The sequence below is a fragment of the Periplaneta americana genome, chromosome 3 (assembly GCF_040183065.1).
Source record: "Periplaneta americana isolate PAMFEO1 chromosome 3, P.americana_PAMFEO1_priV1, whole genome shotgun sequence".
In the NCBI taxonomy this organism is placed as follows: Eukaryota; Metazoa; Arthropoda; class Insecta; order Blattodea; family Blattidae; genus Periplaneta; species Periplaneta americana.
Window position 1 is genome coordinate 165,270,744 of NC_091119.1, and position 12,858 is coordinate 165,283,601.

The following is a 12,858-nucleotide window of genomic DNA, read 5'->3' on the forward strand; positions in this document are numbered from 1 at the left end:
TCATTTTGACCCTGTGAGCAAGCCAACAAAGCTCTCTGTGGAAATCTCCATCATTATAACACAAAGAAAGCCAAAGTAGTGGCATCTGCAGGAAAGGTCTACAATCATGTCAGGTGAAAACAACTACATCTTAATGTGAAAACAACTACATCTCAATGCTATAGGTGGATGCTGCACCAGGATAATACACGGCCTCACATTGCAAGTTCAGTCATGGAATACCTTACAAAAAGAAGAGGGGCGGGGGAACAAGTCCCCTCAGCCTCTCTACAGTCCGGACTTGGCACCATGTTTTTTTTTTTTTTTTTTTTTTTTTTCTCCAAAGTTGAAGAAACACCTTCGTGGAATGCCACTTACAATCTTCAGAACAGGTGGTGAAATCTGCGAAGGTGATTCTGAAGTAGTTATCAAAAAATGGTTTCCAATACATCTCTGTGAAAGTACATTGCAAACAATGGGGACTATTTCGAAAAACTCTACAAAAATTTGTAGGATAAATAAAAGCATGTCGTCACAAAAAATCATGATCATTCATTATTGAAGAGTCCTTGTACATCAGACACAAAGTATTTTCTAAATCTTAAAATCGACATTTTATGATTATACAAAATATAATCTTTTTTTTTTTTTCACATAACTTTTAATATAGCTACCATTAATTTCGTTCTAGAACTGTGTAAGCAGTTAATTCTATTCAATCCAATAGTGTGTTATGTTGTTCACTCTCCTGAAACTTCTTTTCAATACATACACTGTAGTATTAAAGTAGTGACTCACAGTTCACTTCTCAAACTGTTATTTCGGAACTGCTGTTTGGAACCTGGTATTTCAGGTGATTGAAACCGTTGGAACAGTTCCGGAAAAAGAAGAAATTTTTCCCATCTTTACTCATAATACTTGAGGAGGAAGAGGAGGATGAGAACAATCACATAAAAATGACGATGATGACAGAAATAACAATTTAACATCCTCCTTACACCTGTGAAACATCAATTTACTTTTTAAAGTATCAATATTGTAAAACTCTAAATTAAATGCATGATCAAATTGGAACATCTGTGAAGTATTTCACTGCTCCCCACTGAAATGTGTAACGTATAGTTATGGGAGACTGAAGAAATGAACATGTTTGAATAATAACACACAAAGTATAACTTACCACATTTTTCATTTGTGACTCAACATAGGCTATTGGTATTATTCGGTTTTTGTACAGTTTCAGTACTTCTTCATCAGAGACTGCAGTCAATCCACGATACACTGTGCCCAACTGAATTTGTAAAAACGAGTCAATCTTCAAAAGCAATCCCTTTTCTATGTCGTAATGGAGACCTCGAACAGCAAATCCAGGCTTGTATTCCAACTTCGCAATCTCTGCAGGATACTGCACACGAAAATAAATTAACATAAATAACACAATCTCATTATAAGTTTAATATTGTTTATAGCAAATGAGTTCATGTTACCAACATTACTCCCGTTTGTAGTTTATTTTCTTGTACTCCCATTCATAAAACAGAAAAAAATGAAAACATACACTGTGCAAACATACAAACAAATAAACAAACAAGTTAAAAAGAACAAAAACAAGCAATAAGGAAGTAAACAAACAAACGAATAAACAAACGCAAACGAAAAGACAGACTAACAAATGAACAGAAAGACGAACGGACAGACAGACAGACAGAAGAACAAACAAATGACCAAACAAATAATCAAACACTTAATTTAATAAATTTTCTTATTTTCACTGAACATAAACTTTGTTGTAACACACAGCCTACTACCTGAAAACATGTTCAATGTACAAGATTTAATTTTCCTCATTCATTCTAAGGTACCGGTAGTATCTTATTTTTCCTAAGTACTACCAAAAAAGTATACCAGTATAACAATCTTTGTAACATACTTTTCCAGTGTCCACTGTTGTCCAAAGTTTTCGTGATAAACTTGAAACTGTACACTTATAATTAAAATGTTGATGTTTCACTAAATTCATTCTTTTGTATCAACTTTTCAACCGAACAGAAGTTGCAACATTGTAAGTGAAACTAGGCACTATATTTCACCACTGATTATAATATCCAATCTCAACATTTTATAGGTCTACGTGGTATCAAACTAACTCCAATATCAGAATTCCCCCACTAGGTCTTACAAAATAATCTAAACAGACATAAACAACTATTCTACACTTAACTTAAATCTTAATTCAAACAATTACTTATTCTGCAACCTCTTAATTTTTTCTTGTTCGTATATTTATTTTATAATTTTATTTTGGTTTAGACATGCACAAAGAACAATTTTAAAATCTGATTACAATCTAAATAAATAAACAACAAACAGTAAGATAGTATGAATTCATGAACACTAATTATTTTGCTGTGCATATATAACATTTCACAAGATATAGAACAATATTATTTACTACTAGCCGTACCTGTGTGCTCCGCTGCATCCATTAGAAATAAATATAAAGTAATTAGATAATTAAAATAGGGCATTTGATCCAGGGAACATTCGTGTTTGATAGAAGGATAAATCGTTTAATATGTTACTTAATTTAAATTGTATTTAAACAATTAAAATGCGATCATTTTGATCCAGAGACAACTCATTTGGTCATAAAAATTATTTTAGGAAATACAGAAAACGAATGTACAGAATAGCCTATCGAGTTTTCTGTGCATAAGAATCTATTTTAATCTTACCTGTCCTCGATTCACTCAGAAGTTACTGTAATAACATTATAGCATTATGTCCATCTATAGAAACTACACTTTTCAATGGTGAATTAATAATTAATTATACAAATCGGTTAATTTAGCTTCCGATATTACTTCATACAAACACAGAAACATTATCTGTTGGCTATGTTTCATAGCTTTCGATTGTTGTTGTCCAAGGCCCCTTATAGACGAAGTCATTTGTTTTTTATTTCATTACACTGCCTTAGATGGCGTTGTTATTGTAATTTTGAAACTCATTTATCTCATTAAATATCAGTCCTATCAAAATTTTGCATAGAATAAAACTTATCGGAAATTAATTTTAAAGAAACTTTTGTTATGCAATATTTTTCATGAAAATTAATAATAAGGGAGATATTTCGATTTATTTAATTCAAGCCCCTTATAACCCTCCTTTTAAATAAAATATTTTGAATGCCATATAGCCTAAATTCTAAGTTACAACGAACTTAATTTATATTCCAATTTTCATATAAATCGGTTCAGCCATTAACGCGTGAAAAGGTAACAAACATCCAGACAGACAGACAGACAGACAGACAGACATACATACATACAAACAAAAATTTCAAAAAAGCGATTTTCGGTTTCAGGGTGGTTAATTATATATGTTAGGACCAATTATTTTTGGAAAATCGAAAATTACCCGAAAAATTTCGGCTACAGATTTATTATTAGTATAGATTACGGTACCTTGTACGTCTGAATCAATGTGTCCCTTCCAAGTTTATAGAGGAGGAAATCCATTGAAGGCTTATAATGTGCAAGTGTATAATCGTAATCAAATCCATATACATTGACTTCCTTCAGATCTAGTTCATTGCAGGCAAAAACTGAATTTTTGTTTACGTCAGGAGGTAGCTTTTTTGCTGAAACAGAACAAAACATATAACAACGTATCCTGGTTTTAATGCAACAAATATGTGAAACATATCGATGATGTTCTGATTGTTGTGGAATATTTTACAAACTATTTCTTAAAAATCTAGATTTATCAACCACTACCAGTATGTAACTTAACAAACAAGCTTGCTGCAAGGTATTATTACTATTCTATTTTGTATTGGCATTTTATTCATGTCTTCCTAGGCAATTTGAATCTTCCACTAGACAGACACGAGGAAGGGCTCTCATGACCAGGGATCAGCACACCATACAACATTCTGAAGGAAGACAAACTTCATGCTGTATATGAAACCGAAATACTGTTCATACTATATACAGTCTTCTTTCCTAACCTAATTTCCAATTTTTATTTCTATAACACGAGAAATTTCATATCTATATGTGATAATATTTTCATCGAAGTTAATAAAAAAATTAGGAGACCACGCGAAAGATGGATAGATCAAGAGGAGCATTGTTTCAAATCGTATTATGTCCAACTTACAATTTTTTACACGACTGACGAAAAACTGAATTACTCGTAAACTGGACAAGTTTTCAAAACACTACACAAAACCATTTTGAAGTACTTGTTTCACAGTTTACAAATATGACGACTTGGAACCATCAGACTTCACAGCATGAAAGATAAATAAATAGAAAGTAACAAATTTAATTTCGTCCACTGGGGGACTTAATACGTTTTGAAACAATGCTCCTCATTAATTCAGAAGAACTTACAAGAACGGGGATACAAGTGGGATGAAAGAAACAAGAAAAAAGCTTAGGAAGTCAGAGACAAATGGAGGCATATTTGGAATCGACCTTCCAAAAGGAGGACTCGATAAGAGTATGATGATGGTGATTACATTATTATTATTATTATTATTATCATTATTATTATTAAAGAAACCGAACTCCAGGAAAGAAGACAAATTTATTCCACCATCAATTACGCAACTTTTAGGCGTCTTTAGAAAAAGTGACTCTTATTTCACAACAGAATTCTCAGAGTATCTCATGAATTTCATGAAAATGCTTCTGAAAATTCTAATGCATGGGTTATTCATTCACATGATAAGATATCTATGAAATGTATTAGCTACATTATCCCCAGTAGAAAGACAAAAATTTGAACTGACAGTCCATTATGTAGGTGGACTTGACCTGGATGAAGACAGGTTATTTGATGAAATTTCTTGCTTGATGAATAATTATGTGATTTCAGAGAAAATGACAAAATGAAATAAAGAAAATTATAATTTTTGCTCAAATGGTGCGAAATGATTGAACTATCTGTGTCCTGAAAGAGTAATGCTTCAGTAGGGAAAGTTTCTTCAGCGAACAGGATGTGGACATCCTAAAATCCCAAAATGATGAGCTAAAAACTGTTTGTGCCATGCTACTATCTTAACCAACTTCAACATGACCTATAAGGAATTCGTTGGAAAATTGAGATGTAGAGAAGACCTGCTTCTGAAGAAGAAAAAAAAAAGATTAATCTGTAAATAGAATAAGTACCAGTATTTTAATTCTTTAAATTGTGTAGAAAACTAAACAAGTGTAAGGAAATCTAATAGAAATGTTAAAAGTATCTTTTTATATGTCGATATTTGTCCCCGAAAATTGTGAAAAAAGTCTGGTAACCTTAACTTATTAAAGTAAAGTTTATGAAATTTATATGCATTAATCATAACGAGAGGGAATTCTGTTCTACAACAGCTGAATGGAAGAAGCACAGATGCAAACAAACTTATCTTATCACAACGCTGTTATATAAAAATCCATACATTTGAATGGAACTTATCAAGGTAATATAACTGCCATCTGTTCTTCAGTATTAATGATGGTATACACAGCGATCAGAAAATTATATGGTAGCCTATATCATGTTCAGAAATACACCGTAGTAAAACCTGTGGCATGTAAGAAAATATCTACATTGTGTTTATAAAATGAAAAGATTATTTCAATGTTATCGATATACAAGTTAAGTTATAAAACTAGCCTTCTACAAAGCATAGGTACTAAATTGCGAGTTTATAATAGTAATAAATTCCAATGTGATTTCCAAGAAGCTTCTTGCCAGAAGAATTTGTGTGAAATGAACTGAGTGTGCAGTAAAGAAAAACCCGGACTATTCAGAATTATGTAACCATTATCACAATATGCGTAGAGGCATTTCTGTAAGTATCTCAAAAGTAAAACTCATTTATATTCATAACTCAACCCATAAAACATGATGGCGTAATATTCAATTTTAGATTCAATCAGTTTTCATGGCAATGGTTCACTACCATTTAGATATACAATAAATATAAATAAATAAATAAATAAATAAATATATATATATATATATAGTATATATTTTTTTGTATAAATGAAGATATTGTACAATTTAACTAACTGTATTTGACCGATGTTCCATTACTTTGATTTAGAATTATCATTATTATTATTATTATTATTATTATTATTATTATTTCTGATTTAAGTACAATATTATTTATTGATGATTAGGTAGTTCTGTGTGACAGATTGATAAATTTCTAGTCAACCACAAACTGCAATGGATTTAATTGACTGATTTCAGTTAAAAACTGCTGTATTTAATTTGATGGGGATAAATGAGCCAGATCGTGCCAATAAGTATATTGAGATAAAATTAGATTACATTAAAAAATAAAGATACCAACTAAATTTTATAATTTTTTCTGTGGTTAGCTAAAAACTTATCATTCCACCTTCTACCCTTAGCAAACTCAGCATAGGCCCTATGATTCAAAATTTGAAACATCAGGTGAGATCGAACACTGTTACAAATAACAAATCAGGTACAGAAACTGAAATAGGCCTATAATATATTATTATATCCCATATTATGGGATGTAACCCTATATGATGATAAAGATTTAATTCAAATGTTGCACAAATTACAAATCATTCTTGATATCTTCAAAATATCGTTAAGGAATTAAGTCAGGAAAGATTCAATGCTTTAATTTTATAAAATAATCACTGATCTTGTAATAATGTACGAATCTGAGAACTAAACAAAGAAATGAGAATGGAAGATGGTTTCTGGATATTTCCTCAAGACCAAGTTAGCAATGCACATACCGGTATCAAAAAAGAATTAAAAATATTCAACCTAAACATTACTACTGAACCATATAAACTTACTTGTACCTACAGAACACATTGCATAATAATTTATTGTATGTGTATGATAAAATCAGAATACGCAATAGAATATATTGACTATAAGTTATAGGTAATTACCTGTATTAGTGAAAGAGAGACTGGTAAAGTAATATTATATTAACTTCACACACTGTACTTTGAAGCATGGGAAATTTATTGTGTGCTGTTATTAAATTATTAAAATGTATCACAGATTATAGTAATTGGTATTTCTCTCTCAGTTGTATACCTTTATTTTATAGTGTGCCTATTTTAAAATAGTTAACATTTTTAATCTTGTCTAATATAATTAGTTAGAGATACAGAAAGAATTTGTTAAATTAAAAAAAACTGTCGCAGCCTACAACTGTTCTAAATAATGAAATATGACCTCAAGCAAATTTGGCAAAACTAGCACATGAAGTTCAGGCAATACAGGCAATTTTGAAAGTGAAAATCGTAGAATTTATAAGGTATTTTTTTGTATTGCGATGAAGTTTAATATTTGAAGTGCTATACTTCAGTGAGGCACGATAATATACAGTAGGTCAATCTATGAAAGAATATTTTCTCTGGACCAAAAATACAATAGAAATTAAGTAAAAGTTAGTGTTCTGCCGTGGACCAAATTTAATGACAACGGAGTATTTTTCTTCGAAATGTTAAATGTTATGTTTTATTTAACGATGCTCGTAACTGCAGAGGTTATATCAGGGTCGCCGGTGTGCAAGAATTTTGTCCTTAAGGAGTTCTTTTACATGCCAGTAAATCTACTGACATGAGCCTGTCGCATTTAAGCAACTTAAATGCCATCGACCTAGCCCGGGATCGAACCAGCAACCTCGGGCATAGAAGACCAGCGCTATACCAACTGTGCCAACCAGGCCGACTTTTTCTTCGATATTTGTGCTAAAATAGTTTATGTACACATTACAGTGGCTCAATGAAGCTCACGAAATCACCTGAATTTTCCGTGCGCTATTTTCTCTACAGATTTAGCTGTTTGTAATGTCCCGACTGAGTAGGATACCTTTCACACTCCACTTTTATCACCTGAAGACAAAGACAGGGCCAATCTTCGAAATGCTGTGAATTTCTTAATCATTAACAGCAATGGGAAAGGTCCCTTGCCTCTTCTAAACAATGCACCATTACTTTCTCCCTCCATTAGATAAAAACACGAAGTTTACTTGTAGCTTACCGCGTTAAACATTTTCATTTGCAATAAAAGTAGGCATAGCCTATTTTTCAAAAAAATTAAAATTTGACAATTTTTTTGGTAATAATCTGTAAATATTTTATAGGCTAAATTAAAATAAAAAAGCTAGTGAAAAATATTCAAGGTAACGCAAAATGCTTTTGTTAAAAACACGGTATCAACGCATGCACTCACACACACTCGAATTTGGGACATATGTGAATGAATTACAAAGTTTAAAGGGAAGATATTCAAATTTTTTTTATCAAAATTACTAACAATTAAATATTTATTATTGTTTTTTTACATCATTGTTGGGGAATGTTTACAAACTGAATAAAAAATTATGAATGTGAAAATATTTGTATTTAGCCTACTTGACTCATCATAAGATTGTCTTTCATTTATTTTATTTTTATTTTATTTAACTAGCTAGTGAGTACAAATTAAAATTATAAAACAAAAATGTTTCTAGCCACTACCGCAAGAAACGCAGTATTCACAAATCATAAAGATGTCAGAAAACATAATTAAATAATCAAACATCATATACAACAAATAAACACTTTTAAGAAAAAGTGATAGCAGCTCTCTTTATGTAACATTATAAACATATTTTGAACTATCGTGGCTTTTTCATTTTTCTAATTATGTACTTAAAAGGAGCTAGAGTTTTTTATTTAATAACACCGGCATTCTTAATTAATTACAGGTACCGTAAAAATGTTTTTACATATTGTCAGAGGTGTCAATAAAAAAAATTAAATACGGTACTAGCGACTGATTTCCCGATGTACTGATAACTATCTGACGGGATAAAGAAATTTAAAATATTCGAATAGATAATTATATTGAGAGCATCTCACTGACCCATATTAGAATAGTAACAAGGCACTTTGCCAACTGTATCATTAGAGCACTATATCAAATGCGGTTGCACTCACATTCGAACTTTTGTTTTGTTTTGATATAAGCTTCTGTTAGGGATTTCCGAGACATGTATCTGTGTTGCACTTTCCATGATGATGATATCTGAATATTTTCACTAAACACTACATTAACATAAACCAATCTACGGAACAGCTCTCTGCCGTGGAACATAGTATAAACTGAATGTTCCACTGCCCTCTTGATTCCGCGCTAGACCTCAATTGACTGCATGCCAGTTACTAGGTTATGTGATTGGAGACATCGTCACACTCTAATGTCGATGTGTTTGCAAACAAAATAATGTTGAAACGCGTCTTAAATCATAAATAATAGAACTGTCATTAAACCAAAAATAAAATATATGATAATAAATTAGTGTTGTGGTGTATGTATAATACGATGAACCCATTTTTTTGACTTATTCATTAAGAGGGGGTGTGTCCGATAAAAGGCGTGTGCAGGGGGAAGCGGGGAGAAGAGTTCGGGGCAGAAGAAGATATCAGATGATAGACGACATTCAGATATGTGGATCTTATGTGGAGATTAAGAGGAAGGCAGAAAATAGGAAATATTGGATAATGCTGGGTTTGCAGTGAAAGATCTGTCCATGGGCAGAACACTTATATATGTAAGGGGAAGCTGAAATTCCGAAATGCTCATTACTGGTACTGCGCATATTATCCTGAACTGTGTAATGACCAATAAGGATGCATTCATTATTTCGAGTGATATGCAATATTTATATGTACAGATACAATAAAAAATGCTGCTTTCACTGTCTCTAATGTGTGCTACGGGGAACAGATATTAACCCTAGATCATATCAGATTGCTCGGCGTTATAGGTTTTGACGGTAACAACTTTAGTCAGGTTTACTATGCTGCCATCTAGTTGTAACATAAGGAGTCACGTCATAACTCCCATTTGAATTGCATTAGCGACTGTACTGCCATCTCGTGTTCGTTTACGGCGGACAGGTGGCGATCCTGGCGGTTGTTCTCTTCAAAGTGCAACCGATTTTAATATAGGAATGAACAATCTATATGTGAAATTTTCTATTAGAAATTTAAAACTTTTTTTTATGATTTCGTCCACTGCTACTCGTTTTGAACATTTTTCCATGTCTATAACGTCCACCTCCTCTCTCTGGGTGCGTAAAACTTTGAAATGCAAATATGATCACGATTACTTGAACAACCTAATTAAAAATATTTTAACTTGATTACGTAAGATATTTATTGACTTTACCTACTAAAGGTGAACATTGACCAGTTCTATATATTTCCAGATTAACAAAAATTCATGTTTTGGGATTTTCAGTACATATTTTGATCGTTTTCACAAATTCTATGACGTAATCTCTCGTTCTTCCTCTTTGTTTAAGCGCGCGCGCATATGTGTGTGTGTGTGTGTGTGTGTGTGTGTGAGAGAGAGAGAGAGAGAAACAGAGAGAGAGAGAGAGAGCAAGAACTGGAGTGGAAATTCTGCAGTGCATGGGAAAAGTGACAGAAGTCAGTTTCCACAAACCTTTTTTGATAATTTATTGACAACTTACGGAACATCTGCTAGCTTGGAAAAAAAATGCATAAGTATTTCTCCCATTACAATAATTCATACAGAAAAAAATCAAATCGAAATAAACCAGTGTAAGTTGTCAATAAACTATCAAAAAAGGTTTGTGGAAACTGACTTATGTCACTTATCCCAAGCACTGCAGAATTATGATGTAGTAGCTACCTATTATCAGAACTTTCTCGCCCAAACAAACATTTGGAAGCAGCATAATAGGTCATTATCAATGGCGTAAATGTACGTGGACTTGTTTCGTAATCAGTACTACACCATTTTTTTCTCTTTTACAGAGGAAGGGCCCAAAGGCTAGTGGTGCAGCTTCTAGTAATCTTATTGTACCTTACCGCTTCTATCGTAGGAATGGTACTATGGAAACATAAAACATTATTACAGAACTTCGGAAGATGTTTGAGCTACAAACGACGCCTTATGAATTAAAAACAGTAGATTATTATAAATTGTAAATATCAACATGAACGATTTTCTTGACTTTCAATGCTTTCATAAATAAGAAAATTCTGAATAACATCATAGAAAATAAAAACACAAATAACTTCTGTTTTCGAGAAAAAATATCTTGTACAAAATGGCTCAGAATTACGTACATACATGCATATAATAAGTAAACGAATAAATACATAAATACAGTATTTAAACACACAAATACAAACGTCAATTTTATTCTTTATCTAATAAAATAAGAGTGTTAATATTTTTAAAATATACATACCATGATATACGTAGCGGTTAGATTGTTTTTGAACTAAACAAATGAACTCTATTTCTAATATATTTGAAGGATTTAAACATATTTCTGATGAGTATGGCTACGAATCTGGTGATTCAGATGTTGATTTCGGACGTGCGACTCGCGGGAGGATCATCTTGGGTGTCTACGCATGCGCGGGCTTGATTACTAAAAATCCTAAACTAACCAAACCTAACCTTCGTATGTGTAAGATTTGTAACCGGAACACAAAGGGAACTTATTTATTTGATCTGGAATGTACACACGAAAATAAATCCAAGTAAGGATCACGCTGGCACTGCATGAGAGATCCGCGCATGCGCCACAGCCAAACTATTGCTGTCGCGAACCTTCCTGATTTTCGGCAAAACAGCGATTTATGTCTCATATGATATTTGTCATATCTCTTGTCACGATATAATGCATCATAGTATCGACACAGATTAGTGCAACAAAATATACGTGCAATGCAGAAACTTATACTTCAATTGTCTTTCTTTTTTTTTTTTTTTTTAATTCTCTCGAGTTATGTTTTAATTAGACCTAGCGGAAATTACTGTGTTCCTACCGCATCTTCCTGTTCTTAAGGAAGTATATTATTCCAGAATTCTAAATTATGACATAAATAATAATATATGGCCTGTTATGATAGATATATTACGTGATGTGTTGTAATATGTGGTGACATTAGGAAGAATGTATGTATGATTGTATGATGCAACATGATTGGATATGATATAATATAATGCTACGAAATATGGTATAATGCAATATCATACGAGATGACAGAAGATGATGTATAATATAATGCAATGTATAATGTGATGTAATATATGATATGATATGATATTATGCAATGTATGCATAATATTCGTATGCTGATGATACTGTTTTACTTTTTAGTGGAAAAACTTGGACTGATGCCCATTATAATGCAAATTGCGGCTTAAAATTAATAAAAAAATGGATCGATTTAAATTCACTTGTAATTAATAAAGATAAAAAATAGCTATCCCATTTTCTTTAAATAATAAAGGTACTAAACCAATTTCATCTATACTTCAAATTAAAATGCATAATTCTGATTGTTCCGATATAAATTGCAATTGTTCAGTTATTAAAGAAGTTAATGATGTTAAATATTTAGGTATAATTATAGATAATCATTTAAAATGGAATAATCATATTCATTATATTTGTAATAGATTACGTAAAACATTATGATGTTAGTTTGTTGTTCTAAGAAATATTTTGTCAATTAACTGTTTACGTATAATTTATTTAGCATTATTTCAATCTATATTTATGTATGGTATCATAGGTTGGGGTGGAACTTATAAATCCAACCTTAATCCGTTAATTTTACTACAGAAAAAAGTATTAAAAATTTGTTTAAAAAGCAGAAAGATTACCCAACTAAATTGTTGTTTAAACACTTCAAAGTTTTCAATATTAAACAAATGTATTATTTTATTAAAATATTTTCATAGAAATTTTAATAACTTTGAAAGGTATATACATAAATATAGAACTAAAAATATGAATTCTCTGCGTTTGTGTGAACCAAAATGTAAAATCAATGCAACTTT

The 12,858-nt window shown here is 31.5% G+C and overlaps 1 protein-coding gene across 4 annotated transcripts in view; it reads right to left on the minus strand.

Moving 5' to 3' along the window:
- The window catches only part of Nt5c (5' nucleotidase C), a 51,051-nt gene extending 41,886 nt beyond the window's left edge, over nucleotides 1–9,165 (minus strand). For all 4 annotated transcript variants that reach the window (XM_069822253.1, XM_069822252.1, XM_069822251.1 and 1 more), the window contains exons 1-3: nucleotides 8,964–9,165; nucleotides 3,447–3,622; nucleotides 1,160–1,384 (exon numbers count right to left, since the gene is read on the minus strand). In XM_069822253.1, coding sequence (XP_069678354.1) covers nucleotides 1,160–1,384; nucleotides 3,447–3,622; nucleotides 8,964–9,120 — 558 coding nt within the window. In that variant the 5' untranslated portion in view covers nucleotides 9,121–9,165. The remainder of the gene's footprint in view (nucleotides 1–1,159; nucleotides 1,385–3,446; nucleotides 3,623–8,963) is intronic.
- Nucleotides 9,166–12,858: the final 3,693 nt, after the last annotated feature.